The 16,490-nt window shown below is 34.8% G+C and overlaps 1 protein-coding gene across 10 annotated transcripts in view; it reads left to right on the top strand.

Moving 5' to 3' along the window:
* ADGRL2 (adhesion G protein-coupled receptor L2) overlaps positions 1–7,353 on the top strand; it is a 188,292-nt gene extending 180,939 nt beyond the window's left edge. For 3 of the 10 annotated variants that reach the window (XM_045547671.1, XM_045547672.1, XM_045547670.1), the window contains 2 exons: positions 120–216; positions 5,314–7,353. In XM_045547671.1, the coding sequence (XP_045403627.1) occupies positions 120–216; positions 5,314–6,068 (852 nt within the window). In that variant the 3' untranslated portion in view covers positions 6,069–7,353. Of the gene's footprint in view, positions 1–119; positions 217–1,802; positions 1,932–2,160; positions 2,244–5,313 lie in introns of those variants that run through there. The other 7 variants (XM_045547675.1, XM_045547673.1, XM_045547676.1 and 4 more) reach the window with 5 other exon arrangements.
* Positions 7,354–16,490: the final 9,137 nt, after the last annotated feature.

The raw sequence follows: 16,490 nt of genomic DNA, 5'->3' as shown, positions 1-16,490 counted from the left end.
TTAAAAGGCCAACAGATAATCCTACACAGATTGTTTAGGGTAAATCGTTGTGTATCTTTAATAAGGTAAGCTTGAGGAAACTAACAAAACGTATTTGTCTTGCTATTTTATATTAATAGAGTCGTATAAGAAGGATGTGGAATGACACTGTGAGAAAACAATCTGAATCTTCTTTTATCTCAGGTGACATCAATAGCACTTCAACACTTAATCAAGGTCAGTTATTAGGAAAATCTAACTTTATTATCATTTATGAAAGTACATATAAATTCCTTTTATTCAGTAATGTACAGCAGAAAATATAATTTTAAACTCTACATAACAGGGTAAGGCTGAAAAAGGTAACTATTGAAAATATGCTTTGCCATAGATTAAAATGTTTTCCTAGTGAGTATAGATTTGTCCTTTCTCACTAAGACATTTCTGAAAGTTTATTCATAAAACATTAATATAATTAGGATAATTATGATTCACATAAAACAGTGCCAATTTTGCAGTGAAAATTCTTATTTATAACATTTTTATTTTACATTTTTTCCAAAAAGTGAAAAATAAGTGCTAAAAACAGTAAATCCTCATAAAATTAAAATACATGAAAGTTTATAAAGTAATTTTGCCTATGTCATTTAATGTGCCTATCATGGCAACTTTAAATTTATCATATAAATCAATATAATTCTTATAATATGCTGGAAAACGAAAGAATTTAACAAGAGATGGATAGGAGTACATGCATACACACATATTCCTAAATAAAAGTTTAGTGAATTTCAATTTAGTATGAGAAAATATGTTGTATATATCCTTGGAAAGGTAATTTATCCAGGTATTTTCAGTTTTGATGTTTTGATTTATAATATAAGCTAGAGTTTATCACAATGAAATATTAAAGACATTTTTAATTGTTGACATTGGTCTCATGAGATTCTGGTTGAAAATGAAAAAAGGAGTGTGTGTGGCATTAAAACCAACAGGAATTTTAAAATGTTTTTAGTCAAATTATATTAGCTATGCAGAACATATGATTGATAAGTACTGAAAGGTTTGTATTTTGTCAATAAGAATGAGTGAAATGTGTGTTTATTTCATTGCTTTGATATTTTACCTAATTCTTTTAAAATGACTATCCAAAAGCAAATGAATTGTTCCATGATTCATTTTTGAAACCTGGCAAATAAGATTACAGAATGAAAATTCTTGTTATGTAGACTTTGTGAATGGTCTAATAATTCATATACACGGTCTTTTTTTGTTTTGTTTTGTTTCTCAGCATGTGTGCTTTTGCATTTACTAAGAGAAGCTTTTTGCAATGTGTCATACCTTTTACCTGTTTGTGAAAGTAGTTTTTCCTCCTGCTTATATCAGATTTGGTATTAACACAGATGTTTTCATGAGGGATAATCCCACACCTGTAAATTCTGAAAGTTTGAGATTCCCTCTTCTGAGCCTGAGTGGTTAAGTTTTTAATATGAAGCAGTAACATCTTGAAACATAATGTTGATCTCTATGCATTTAATTGCCATTTTTGTTTAACAGTGCTTTTGTATAAATTAGTAAATGTCATCCTCAGCAGGTGTTTACTTGGGGGACTTAGAAAGCACCTGTGAATTACTGAAATTTAACTTCCCTCTCCCCTTTCTCCTTCAAATTAGTAGTTCAAATACAGTCAGAACATTTCAGCAGATATTCCTGTTGCCAACCTGTCCACTACCCTTGATGAATACAAAAAAAAAATACTTTAGTACAACTGTAACACTAAAATAAGAGAACTGATGTATTTTTTTTCTGTTTTTTTGCTTTAGGAATGACTGGCAATTACCTACTAACAAACCCTCTTCTTCGACCCCACGGCACTAACAACCCCTATAACACATTGCTCGCTGAAACAGTTGTATGTAATGCCCCTTCAGCTCCTGTATTTAACTCACCAGGTGTGCTTTACTTACGAATAAAACTACCTTTCTTTGCTGCTAAACAGAGCTCTGATCTTTGCCCTGTTTCTAAAATGCTCAAGTTGCCATGTATTGATTATTACATCCTTAATTTCTCAATTAAAAAAATTATGGTATTGCCTATGCCAGGCTTCTAAAACTGCACTATATTATAGTAAAAGCTCAATCATGCTAGTATTTACAATAATTATCCATGTTTTTAACACAGGTGGCATAAATCTTAATATATTATTACAGGACTGACATCACATGGTCTGAGAGCCCATCTTCAAGATTTATATCATTTAGAGGTATCCTATCTATATAATATACTGTTCAGTTAATTCTAAAGCTTGCTGACAAAATTTGCTTCTGGAATGAATTAGCTAATAAAGATAATTTGGATGCCTAGGTATAGAAAACCGCATCCAGCATTATCAATATAACCAAACTATAGTATAGTGCAGCTTTATGGTAGTTTTTCTTAAGAAAACTTTGAGAGTAAAGCAAATATTAGTCAGTTTATACCTGTAGTTTTTAATTGGGGGAGGGAGAGATTGTCACTAACCCATCCTGTATTACTATGTTTTCTAATATTAATAGCTTACCTTTTTTTTAAAAAAAAAGCATATATATATTTAATATTAACAGAATTCTCAAGATTTTGGTAAAAGTTATCACATGATTACTGCTAGCATATAATCTTTATTTGTGATTAATGTTTGCCACTAAATTAAACACAGAACTTCGTTTCCAATTTTTTCTTAAAATTCTTTTTTAACGTAACTGCAGCTTCTCTTTTCATTCTCTTGTTTTCTTACTTTCCTTATGCTTTCCTCTAGCAACCTACAGAGAGACAAGTATGGGAGTAAAACTTAACTTTGCCTATCAAATGTAAATTTTTTCAGCATGATTTTTAATGGGCACAATTAAAACATAACTAGCAGTCATGAAGTAGACTCAGCGGGCAAGTGGTTCACAATTTGCAACTAAAATCTTACCAAATTCAAATAGTACATCTGTCTGTACTATGTTTTGTCAATAATAGAGGTCTGTAGCAAATGCTGTCCATACTTAAGTATATGCAATGCTGAAATAATTTGCTCTATAAAGCCTGAAGTACTATCAACCAAAATGCTTAATAATTGACTTATCATTTCTGCATTCCCACAGTAATCTTGCTACAGGCTGTGGAAAGTCTTCAAGTGAATTACCTGAACTTGGGCAGAAAAAGATGCCTCTTCAAAACCAGTCAAAGATGTCTTAAATCTGTAGTATATCATAGAAAACAACTTTTGGATTATATCCAGTATATATTTTTACATTTATTAAGCAATGATAAAAAGAAAAGAAAATGTTTGAAAAGAATGGACCTCTCCAGAGGAAACAAATGCTAGCACGTGATCCATGTGTCACCTATAACTTAAAGTGCCAAATGCCTTCTGTTGATACATCTTAAAGAAATAAAGATTATGGCACATACGTGAATTTATAAAGCTACAGAATTGTCCAGGCTAAAGGAAGCCTTACAAATAACAATTATAACTTTGTTTTGTTACACATGGAGCATGATACAAATTGAATTGTCAATTTTTCATACGTAGAAGTTGAAACAAAGTTTGCAAAACCATGTGAATCTCACTAACAAATGTAATCTCCCATTTTCTCATTTTTTGCTAATGATAATTTATCCAACAATTATCAGATATTTATTTGTCATGAAGTCTGTGTTAGACAATACAAGGATTTTTTTTTTCTGAAAGAAATTGAGTTTTCTAGGATATCTGCAGCTTTAAGAGTGGAGTGAGCACTAAAAAGGGAAATTTCCTATTTTTTTTTCCAAGAATTAAATTTTTTCTAAACTCCTCCAAGCCTTGCATACAATGCAGCAGCCTCACAGTGGTCAGTTTTCATTTCAATAACATCATTTCATTCTTTTTTTTACAGACCTATCTATAGACAAGTGATTTTTTTTTTCTCTAGGATTTTGAGAATGAATAACCTAACTTTCCATGATGCAGACCATTTAATTTTCTCTAAGACTTTTTTTTTCATTTGCTTGAGAAGCACTGTGATGTCTTAGTTTACATGTTTATGTGTCTGTAGAAAATACAACTCTGATTCAAATAGAGCATGTTACCATGTTTTTTTTTTTACCTCCTAAACCTCTTTTCATGTCAACAGACTTATCCAATCTTTCATGCCTTTAGAAATAAAAATATATTAGCCAAGGCTGACACCCTTCTCCCATTCCATAGTTAATATTTATTCTTGGTTTAATTTCTGTGACCCATACTTAAGAAATCTCTAACATTTCTGCGTTCGACCTCCATGGCCATGGTGTGTATGGGCCAATCTTGTACAGTAGACTCTGCTGGTTCATTCGGTGCTGTCACTGTGACTGATGCAGACTGCAGGGCGGCAGGCAAACTTTGACCATTAGAAGCCTGGGGCCATTGCTATTAGACAGATGATTAGTACCAAAAAAATCAAAAGAATAAGAAATATTCAATGAAAAAATAAAAGGCTGCTATTGCTGGTAATCTAATTTGTTGAACCCTTGCTCTGACTAAGTTGCTGAGAAGCTTAGAAATTCTTCATCATGTTACAATAAATCATTTTACTTTCTTTTATATATCAGCTACTCTTAGGCCAGATAGCCTGAGCAGACAGACATGATGTGAGTTGTCCAAAGTGAGTCATTCCACCTGCTGTCTGTCGTGTTGTTGGATGGTGCTTGTGGGCCGCTGGTCCAGTCAGTATGAGAGATGGCTGTCTTTGTTTAACACAAATTCTTTGTATCTGTCCATTTTTTCATTCTTTTTTTTACTTCATCTCCAGAAAAAGGAAATGTTAGAATGTTGTTTAAAAAGTTGCTTGCCAGTTATGTGGGTTTGTGTTGTACATTTGCCTTTCGGTTTTGTATTGTGACTTATTCCTTTTTAATTTAGTGTTGTTTAGGACAAATTCTGTTAATTTTATTTTTATAAACCATAGTCTTGTACTTTAAAATGTAAATGTCACTAAATGAATTGCTTTGCATTAACTATGCAAGGGCATGGAGTGAAGTCTTCTTTGTAAGTGTCAGAGATTTGACCAAAATCAATTAGTAACTACTGTCTCCCCAAAATTGACAAAGGAATACTCTATATGCCATTTTCCCTGCCTGGAAAACAGTATTGTTTTTTAACACTTTTTCCTGCTATCTAAGGGGTTGCAACTGTTTATAGTTGGGAATGCCGGAAAGCCTGGCACTCTTCTAGTGTTAGCTTTCAAATACAACTTTGTCCTGAACGACATTAAAAAGTTTTGTACAAAAGAAATAGAGTTTCTTTAGAAAGGAACAGAGACAGTAACGGTAACTCACCCTTTTCTGTTGCAGGACATTCACTGAACAATGCCAGGGATACAAGTGCCATGGATACTCTACCGCTAAATGGTAATTTTAACAACAGCTACTCACTGCGCAAGGGGGACTATAATGACGGTGTGCAAGTCGTGGACTGTGGACTAAGTCTGAATGATACTGCTTTTGAGAAAATGATCATTTCAGAATTAGTGCACAACAACCTACGGGGCAGCAGCAAGACTCATAACCTTGAGCTCACACTACCAGTCAAGCCTGTGATTGGAGGGAGCAGTAGTGAAGATGACGCTATTGTGGCAGATGCTTCATCTTTCATGCACAGTGACAACACAGGGCTGGAGCTCCATCACAAAGAACTCGAGGCACCACTTATTCCTCAACGGACTCATTCCCTTCTCTACCAACCGCAGAAGAAGGTGAAGCCCGAGGGAACTGACAGCTACGTCTCCCAGCTGACTGCAGAGGCTGAGGATCACCTACAGTCCCCCAACAGAGACTCTCTTTACACAAGCATGCCCAATCTTAGAGACTCTCCCTATCAGGAGAGCGGCCCTGACATGGAGGAAGACCTCTCTCCCTCCAGGAGGAGTGAGAACGAGGACATTTACTATAAAAGCATGCCAAATCTCGGAGCTGGTCGTCAGCTTCAGATGTGCTACCAGATCAGCAGGGGCAACAGTGATGGGTATATAATCCCCATTAACAAAGAAGGGTGTATTCCCGAAGGAGATGTTAGGGAAGGACAGATGCAGCTGGTGACAAGTCTTTAACAGTACAGCTATGGAATTCCCAGGGCCACATGCAAGTATTGATACGTAAGTAAAGACTCCACTGGCCCGATGCAGCTTCCTCAAACTCGACTTGAAGAGACAGCTCTGTTGACCTGTGGTTCTCCAGTGTAAAAAAGGATGACTGAACCTTGCAGTTCTGTGAATTTTTATAGAACGTACAAAAACTTTGTATATACACAGAGTATACTAAAATGAATTATTTGTTACAAAGAAAAGAGATGCCAACCAGGTATTTTAAGATTCTGCTGCTGTTTAGAGAAATTGTGAAACAAGCAAAACAAAACTCTCCAGCCGTTTTGCTGCAGCAGTCTGTGAACTAAATTTGTAAATATGGCTGCACCATTTTTGTAGGCCTGCATTGTATTATATACAAGACGTAGGCTTTAAAATCCTGTGGGACAAATTTACTGTACCTTACTGTTCCTGACAAGACTTGGAAAAGCAGGAGAGATATTCTGCATCCGTTTGCAGCTCACTGCAAACCTTTTACATTAAGGCAAAGATTGAAAACATGTTTAACCACTAGCAATCAAGCCACAGGCCTTATTTCATATGTTTCCTCAACTGTACAATGAACTATTCTCATGAAAAATGGCTAAAGAAATTATATTTTGTTCTATTGCTAGGGTAAAATAAATACATTTGTGTCCAACTGAAATATAATTGTCATTAAAATAATTTTAAAGAGTTTGAAGAAAATATTGTGAAAAGCTCTTGGTTGCACATATGTTACAAAATGTTTTTTCTTACACTCTGTCATGGTAAGTTCTACCCATTTTCACTTATTTTCCACTGTATACAGTGTTCTGCTTTGACAAGTTAGTCATTTATTCTTACATTTAAATTTCTTATTGCCAAAAGAACGTGTTTTATGGGGAGAAAACTCTTAGAAGCCAGTTATACCATGCCTTGCACAAATGTGGTGAAATCTAGAAAAGATTGTGTGTCACCCTCTGTTTATTATTGAACAGAGGGCAAAGAGGGCACTGGGCACTTCTCACAAACTTTCTAGTGAATAAAAGGTGCCTATTCTTTTTTAAAAAATAAAATAAAACATAAATATTACTCTTCCATATTCCTTCTGCCTATATTTAGTAATTAATTTATTTTATGATAAAGTTCTAATGAAATGTAAATTGTTTCAGCAAATTCTGCTTTTCTTTTCATCCCTTTGTGTAAACCTGTTAATAATGAGCCCATCACTAATATCCAGTGTAAAGTTTAACACGGTTTGACAGTAAATAAATGTGAATTTTTTCAAGTAGTTAACATGTGCACTTTTATGTATGATACATAATTAGCTTTAACACATTAGTCCTTTCCCACCCTTTCCCCTCCTTGGTGTAGGTAACTTCATACTAAAACCCGTGAATATGTGAAAGAATATAATTAAGTTGCCTGTATGTTCTTGATGCTGAAAAGAATATATTTGTCTTCTAATTACCCACTACATCTGCACAAAATCTGGCAGATAAGTTTTAATAGGGAAATATTCTGAAAGTATTTTTGTTTGTTGCATTGCACCAGAACTAAAAAATAAAAAGTGAAAAAAGAAGGGTTGGAAATTCTATCATCAAATTTGGGCATATTATTAAAAAAATCAATTTTTTAAAAATTGATTTTTCAGTGTTATTGAGAAATTTCTAAAACATACTTTCACTGTTTAAGGATTATAAGTATCCCTGTAGGCAACTGTGAATGACAATATTTGTTATCATGGAAAGGTTTTAGTCCAAGTTCAAAAATCATATAATTAAATCTCAACAAATAGATTTTTCCCATTTACATCATAAGCATTTATACCAAATTCTTCTACAGCTTAGTGGTTCTCTCAAATGCTTCCACCATGTTAGAAATAACTTTCTTTTATGTGGACACTTAGTCATGCCTACTGAATTTAAAAAGTAATGAGGAAAAAAATTTTTAAGTATATATTTATATCCATATCTAAATATGGGTATAGTGAGATAGTACATAATGAAGTATTTTAAACATTTAATGATAAAGTAAAAAAGGAGGGGTATACTGACACAGTTAATACCTAACAAGTTGCAGATTGACTGTATGAGAAATTAATGTTCAAACAGATTGAATAATCCTTTGAGAAGGGTATTCATATTTCTTTTGCTAAAATTCTTTAGGCATTTACAGAACTTTTTTCTAGATTAGAGCATTATATAGTCAAACATTTTAATTTTCTATCTTGTTTTACTTTTTCCTTTCAATGCCTAAAACTGTACAGTATCTTGTGATACATACTTTCCAGTATGCAAGCTACCCAAGTCAGCTGGTTCAGTAATGATTTTTTTTTTAAAAAAAGGTAGCATTGATTATTCAATTGGTCCTATTTCTTTATCTTGAGGCAATTCTCAAAACTCTGGTATGACATGAACAAGTGAATAGTACCTAAATGGTTAATGTTCTCTTAAGTCTTTATCCTACAGCATACAATTTAAAAGCTATCATTCAAACATTCATCTTTGCCACCAAAAGAAGAATTATTTTTAAAACATTTCTTTTTGAAAATATATAAATATTACCTTAAATTCCATCTAGATTTCCCCCCCTCCCAAGTACAAGGTAGTTTTTTAGGTCTAAAATTATTAATCTACTGACTTTTAATGCTGAAGCATTATTCCATTATTAGCCCAGTTTCTTTGGGTATTCCCAGACTTCACCTGGATATACAATTTCCACATCCTTGATTGTTTCTCTTTGTGGTAGTCACAATTGTGAACTTACAAAGTCTCATTCTTACAGTTCTTCCCAAGGATAGTTACTCTAATAAAGATGTTTGTGTTCATTAATTTTAGATGTGATTTTATACAGGTTAATCCAGATTAACCTTCTCTTTTATTTTTGAAAAAAAGACTCATGTTTGTTTTATTTGAAAAAAATTATAGCTTATATATCTATATGTGTTCATCTCATTAGCCTTTTAAATCATTTATGTGAAAGAATCTTTCCATGTCTTTAAATCACTTAATTTTGTTCTCAACTCCAACTTATCCACATTTATTTGAAGGTAGTTACATATAGTATTTTAACCAGTAAAAAACCAACAGCATTATTTGACAGAAAATCATCGCTGTGCTCTCCCCAAAAAGAAGAGAAGTATCATGCACAAATTCATTCCCAAATTTCCAAAAAAAAAAAAAAAAATCACGCACACTTGTTTTATGGATATATTCAGGATGCTCTATGTACTTATTTATTTATCTTTGAGACAGAGTCTCCCTCTGTTGCCCAGGCTAAAGTGCAGTGGTGTCACTCATGATCACCATAGCCTTTAACTCCTGGCCTCAAGTGATCCTCCTGCTTCAGCCTCCTGAGTAGCTGGGACTGCAGGCATGTGCCACCACGCCTGGCTGGTTTTGATATTTTTTGGAGAGACACTGTCTCACTGTATTTCTCAGGCTGGCCTCAAACTCCCAACCTCAAGTGATCCTCCAGCCTTGGCCTCCCAGAGTGCTAGGATTATAGGCATGAGCCACCATGCCTGGACAACTATATGTATTAATATTTATTTAAATGAGAAAGGAGAAAATGTATTTTTCCATCAGTTCAACTTGGAACCTCAGGCTTAAAACTGACCTTTTAACATGCTTTTGTGGGATATGGGATTTGTAAAAAATTTTACCTGAGTAAAATTTTTATTGCAGTTATAACCGTCTAGGTAGAAAAACATGAAAGAAGGAATACTAGTTGAATTTCTGAAGTGAAAACAGCTCTTCATAGTTTCTTGATACTGAAATCTTCCTTAAAGGCAGTGCTTCCTGCAGTATTTTACAAGTAAAACTTAGTACCAAGAGTTCACACAATCCTGTGTTCCAGATATTTCTCTTTCCATGAAATTATTGTATTAAATCTCAAATATCAGTATGAAAAGTTACTAGCATGTTGAAAATAGATGAGAATTGCTTCACAGCGTAATAAAATGGTGAAAATTTCATACCACATGCTTCCTGCTAGTGAGCATTAAGGTGATTTTGAGTAGCCCTTAAAGAGCATGTGTAGGCAGACTGTAAGCATTAATGCTAAAGAATGAGTGGATAGTAGTGAGTTTGGAGATTAATTCGTGACAGTCTTAATTATCATTTGAATGGTTTGGAATGAGAATTTTCTGTTATGTCAGTTTTATTCTTTCTCCAAATGATCATAAAAACACATTATGTTAGCTAAATGCACCAAGCAGAAAAATTTGAATGTTTAAGAAGGATATCACATTTTTAACCAACATGTGCTTTGTACATATTACTAGAGCCTCATTGCAAAACATATGGGACTAATGGGAACTCCTGGAAGTTATCCAAGTTCGTTTCAAGGCACCATGGCCACTGAGCTTTCAAGGCCAGCATAAAATATCTCTGTCAGAGGGCATTAATAATAAGCTGTAAGTGCGCCATGTAATTAGGCTAATTAAATGTACTATAAGTGTTTTTCAAATATTGGCAATAGACCACTCCTCATCTCTTAATAAGGCTCCTCTGGAGTCTTCATCCTTTTCCTGATGGCATTGCTGTTTACTGAGTGTGCAGTTTTTCAGAAAGAAGTCTTCAGAGGCCAGTTTGATTTCTAAAGCCTATTGTTTTCACTGTTGAAATTTTCCTGAATTAATGCATTGTGAAATGTTGTTAAGTATACTGGCATTTAACATTAGAGATCACTTATGAAATAAGAAACAACAGAACAAGGTAACCCAATACAATTGAGCTCAGCAAAATCTTTACCTGCTGTGGAAAAAAAAAAATGCTGCCCTATGAATCTTTCACACATCTCTCTATTACATGCTTATTGAAGCTGTAAGGCCAAAATCTCTTAGAAATGTTTAAAAGGCACAGTTAATCTTAAGCAAACCGATGTTGTGTAAGCATAAGAGGCCAGTGATGAATGATCAATTTAAGACTAGTTTTCTGAATGTACTTTTCACAAGCATTTTTAAGTCATATGTCAGAACTAAGCTTTTTAAAAAGCATGGTGGCAGGCACAGCAACATGCCTTTCTTGTTTGATTTTATTATGCAAAAATGACTGATCGTTTGATATGCTCCTAGAAAGGCTGACAGCTATGTAGAATCACTCAAGAACAATAATGATAGATATCAGAGATATTGATTAGATGAAAGATTCATTTATGTTTTTCTGCTGAAATGTCAATCTTAATAAATAGATGGCTTTTAAGCCAAATATGGTGCTAGCATACAGTAAATTCTTTTGATCCTAATCAAGGAACTACAAAGCAAGAATCGCTGTGTGATTTTTTTTAAAGGTATCTCAGACTAAATGATTTTGTCCCATTCACTAATTTTACAACAGGAATAAAACCGCTAGCACCTAACTTTTAATAGTGTTTAAATATATACCAGACTGTGCTAAATGTTATGCAGTTTATTGCACTTAATCCTCTCAATCAGTTTAGAAGGCTACTCATTATGCATTTTTTTGCAAAAGAAGAAAAGTGATGTGTGCAAGGTCTCACAGCTGGTGAGTGGCACAGCCTGCACCCGAAGGATGTCTCTTGGCCTCCAGAGTTTGAACGGAGCATTCAACCAATATGTGTCAGCTCTGGTTTTACTTGGAATTCCAAGAATCTTCCTTATACTTCATGGACTCTTTCTCTGCTGGCAGTCATAGAGTGTTTTTGTTGTTTTCGAGTCTGTAGAGAAACTATGAAAGAAATGAATGAAGTAAGGAAGTCAGATTAAATAATCAAAAGTGTTTCAAAAGAAGAAATGCCGGTAAAAGTTAATCTATTTACTTCTGAAAGATACAATCTTAGCTCAAGTGGGCCTCATAGGTGGGTGGTAGTCAAATGTAAAGTTGATTGTTTATTGGTTACTGCTTTTTCCCCTTTGGAGATAACTTAAACTAAAGGTCATGAGGAGGTAGTTGTAGTGGGAAAAAAAGTCAAAGGATTTTGATTCAGGGCATTCAATTTCGAATCCTAACCTGACCAGTAAAATAATGCTAGTTTATCCAGCCAGCAGTGGGACCAAAACCTGCAAAACAATGAGAATTGATTTATTCAAGTATTTGATTTTTATTTCCCTGCACATCTAAGCCATAACAAAGCCATGTGAAAAATCAAAATGTTATATAGTTGTCTTACATTCTTCTAAAAGTTAATATTGTTATAAATGATGTGTGTACGTGTGTGTACGCATGTGCACATGGATGTGTTTAGGGCTTCTAAAGTTCATAACCTAGCTCTGTCATTAACTTTTGTCCAGAGACCCATTCGTTTCTTCTGAAAAGTAAAGAGTTTCAACTAAAATAGTATTATTGTTTTGCTTTTTTTCCAAAATGTGTTCCGCAGGACCCTGGAGTTACAGGGGGAAGCTCAGAAGGACAAGCTGGCTAGGTGGGTCCCTGTGAGTTAGGGTGTTAGAAATGCAATCCTCTAAGGTCAGGCATTGTTCAGAGCCTTATGATTTACTGCATTGATTCTCACAATTGTCAGAGGTAGGTACTGTAAGTACCTAAGTACTTCAACTTAGCCAGCTACAAAGTGATGGGGTAGCAATTCAAATTTAGCTTCATGCTTGAGCCCAAACACCTAAGCACTATTGGATTCTGGCTCTGGACACAGTGTGGCCCACCTGGAGACTCCAGAAGCTCCACAGCAGTTATTTAGCACCAAACAGCCACGTGCACTGACTGTTTAGGGACTGCTAAGGAAAGGAAGAATCCATAAGGGATTTGAGTCTTTGTACCTTATGTTTTTCCTCCTAATTTTCTCCTGATTTTTTTTAAATACTTAAAGCCATTTCAGTTCTTAATCATTTTTACTTTTATATATCATCTTTTCATTTTATGGAGTTAGCCTTTTTTCTTATTAGTGTATTATATTTTTAGTCTGTGGGTTTCCTCTTTCATTGTCTTCTGGCCTCATGTGCTTTTTTGAAAAAATCTCATATATTTTGTGGGGTTTTTTAGTATTAACCTTTAATCTTTCTTGGAATATAAGCTTATTTATATTTAATTCTACTTTTTAATTTCTAATTTTTATTAATTCTACTTTTTAGTTTCCTTCTAATTTTCTTTTTGCCCTTCACATTCTTTAAAAATATAAAAATATTCCTTTGTTTCTTTTTAATTTTTTTCCCCTTCATGTGCTTTTTCAGTAGTGGCTCAGAGGTATGGCCACAAAGGTGGGAGTTCTGAAAAAGAGTCTCCAGCATTTCAATCCTTGCAGTTCAAGTGCCATGCAAGGAGGAGGCCACCTTAAGTTTTAGCAGCTCTGTAGACTTGTAGAAAGAATCCAGAGACAAACGTGGGATTGCAGAATAGGACACACACAGGGAGGTGATTTCATGTCTCTAGTCCTGCGACATGCAGAATGACATTCTTATGATTTTTCTCTCATCTTTTTCCATTACCTTGCCCATGGCTAACTCAACAGTAATTTTGTAGCATTTTATCCCTAGTTATTGTTTTCAAAAGAGTTGCCTTAACAACGCTTTTTTTTTCCCATGGCTATTTAACCAGCTTATCTAATACTTTATGAAACTTTATAATTAGAAGGCAAAACTTATTAAAGTTGGTCCCACATCATGGTGAGCTGTATCCTCGACGTTATGCTAGAACAATATGGATGCCTGGAAAGGAGGATGACTTTCTGTGCTTTTTCATCTTAACTAGTGTGGCCATTGAAGGAACCCTGGCTTCCAGCTCAGCAGCTCCACCTGAGTGCTCTGTGACATCTGACACATATCAACTTCTTTGAGCTTCAGTTGCACTAAATCGAAAACAAAGGTGATTGCAAACCGCCTTTGCATGTCTCTTAACTGAAGAACAATATTAATGCCATAAAAGCCCTCCAAACTGACCCACACTTAACCAACCTTCTAGAATAACCTTCGTTCACCAGTCTCTCTTTTAAATGCACTGACAGCCCTCGGCATGCTGAGCCCGGCCACTACGTTGCTGTCTAGTTTGCTCTCTTACTTTTGTTACCAGTTGAGTTATATGTTTACCAGGGGGCAGCACTATTATTTTTTCACCAAACATGGTTACAGTTGTACCGGCTATTGTAATTAAATAATTCAATCAAATATTTTATACTGATTAAATGATTGTAGAAAAAAAGAATAAGCATGAAACACTAGAAATTTACTGCTAAGTCAGCTGTGGACAGAACAACTGAAAAGGTTTATACAAAATAATAAGACTCTAAAAGGAATCTGCACTCAGATCACCCCACAAATATCTGCAGATTTTGACCCCATTTAAAGAAAGGAACTAGACATTGTAGGTGTTGCATTTCAGGTAGAGTATATGCAAGAAAAACGGTTTGGGACTCCAACCGACAAACCCATCCTACTCAAAGATAAACGTCTGGCCCTGCATAAAGTAACTTATTTGATAAACCAGCCAATGTCTTATTCACACTGAATAAGACATGTTTAACTGAATGAGGAATTAATTTAATAAAATAAAAATACCCTCAAAGTTAATTATCCAATACAATAATTACAGTTATCTAATGTACTTATCACATTTTAACCCTGAATTTTTATGTCCATCTCATATATTTATCCCAATTTTAGTGTTCATTTTATATGATAAGAGATTCCTGTAAATAATTTAATGAAGTAGAGCTATTACGGTTATGGAAACTTTGGATTCACATAGACATAGGTTTAAGCCTTTGCTCTCTTGCGGGCAAATTACTTAACCTCTCTCAAATTGTTTCCTCCTCCGTAAAATTGGAATCAGCCTACCTTGCCAAGGGTTGCTGCGCGGATTAGAAGTAATATAAGTAAAGTGCCTTAGCGCAGCGTCTGGCGTGTGATAGGCACTCAATAGTAGCTTTTTTTGCTTTAAGAAGATATTGTGAGTAGCATAAACATCTCGTGACTTTAAGTTTTAGAAAAATGGTCGGTCATCAGGACTTCAGCTGGATTCTCATTATCTTCCCCCGGCCACGCGGCCAGGATAGATCAGTGGCACTTCTATGGCAACACACCTGCAGCCACAGGCCCGGGCCTAGAAGGGATGGGTTTCCGACTGTGCCTCTAAGCTTTCTGCAGCCATCCAGGTTAATGACAGCAAAGTGGAGCAGGCCTCGGAGTCTCATTCTGGAATATTAAGTTAGCTAATTAAAAAAATATTTATCTTACACAGAGAAGTGTGTCACTCAGTTTTTCCACACCTTTCTCTATTTTCCCTTTTCCTTCCTTTTGCTTTCTCTTTCTTTCCCATGAAGCTATAGACAAGTTTCTTGTTGTACTTGTTTATTGGTTTCATCTTTCTTTCTTATAATAAATATTGACTGAGTACTCTGTGTTTCGTATATAAAAGTAGATGGTAGAACACGAAAATAAAGGATATCGCTGCCCTTAAATTAATCATGTTAATGTCCAACATATATCGATCACTTATTGTTTGCTAACCTCTGTATTTAAACCCTTCATGAATATTAACTTATTTAGAAAAATTCTAATTATGACAATCCGATGACACAAATACTATTATTATCTGCTCTTTCTAGGTGAGGAAACTGAGGCTTGGCCAGGTAAACTAACTTGCTGAAGATTAAAAATCTAGTCAGTGAGGAACCTGAGGGCCTAAATTCCTAACGACATTGTTATGATACAACTGATATGGCTTGAAACAGAAATAGATATTTTAAAAGATAATTGCAACCCAATAAGGTAAAGGCTTACCTATTATGAGTGCACAAAGGAGAGAATGACTGATTATGAAAGGAATACAGAGAAAGGCTTTATTGAGGAGATAGTATTAAAGGTGGGTTTTGAGGAATAAATAAGAGTTTGCTAGGTGAATGAAGCAGGGAAGGAGTATTCTAGGTAGACAAAAAATTATGTGAAAAGCAAACAGATATGATAAGACAATAGATGATCTGAGAAAGAAGATCAGTGTGTTGGAAAAATACAATGTGTCTGATGGAGTGTGGTGGACCAGAAGTCTGGAGATAGATGGGGGGCCAAATCAAGAGAAGCCTTAAACACCCTTTGAGTTCTGGAACTGATGTCTGGTGAAGGGAAGGGAATTTGTGTTAGTGTTTAGTGAGTTCTCTTACACACTGCATACTATACTTAATGATTATTATTATCACAAAATGAGCATACAGTGTAACTGGCACCCAGATTGTAAAACACGGTATGGAATGCCAAAAGCAGCCTTATATCCTATTCTAGTCATTACAGCCCCAAGAGTAACACTACCTGACTTCCAGCACCGTAGTTTAATCTTGCCTGTTTTTTAACTACAAGAGTGGATATTGTGATATGTAACATTTTGTGTGTGGTTTCTTTTCTTCAACATAAGGCTTGTGAAATTCATTCATGCAGGGATATACAGTTGTTGGCCACTCCTTTTCATTGTTGTATAATGTTCCATTGATGACTATATCATACATTATTTGTCCAACCTTCAA

Source organism: Lemur catta, chromosome 3, assembly GCF_020740605.2.
Source record: "Lemur catta isolate mLemCat1 chromosome 3, mLemCat1.pri, whole genome shotgun sequence".
NCBI classification, from domain to species: Eukaryota; Metazoa; Chordata; class Mammalia; order Primates; family Lemuridae; genus Lemur; species Lemur catta.
The sequence above is the reverse complement of the archived record's forward strand: the minus strand, read 5'-3'. Positions and strand labels throughout refer to the sequence as shown.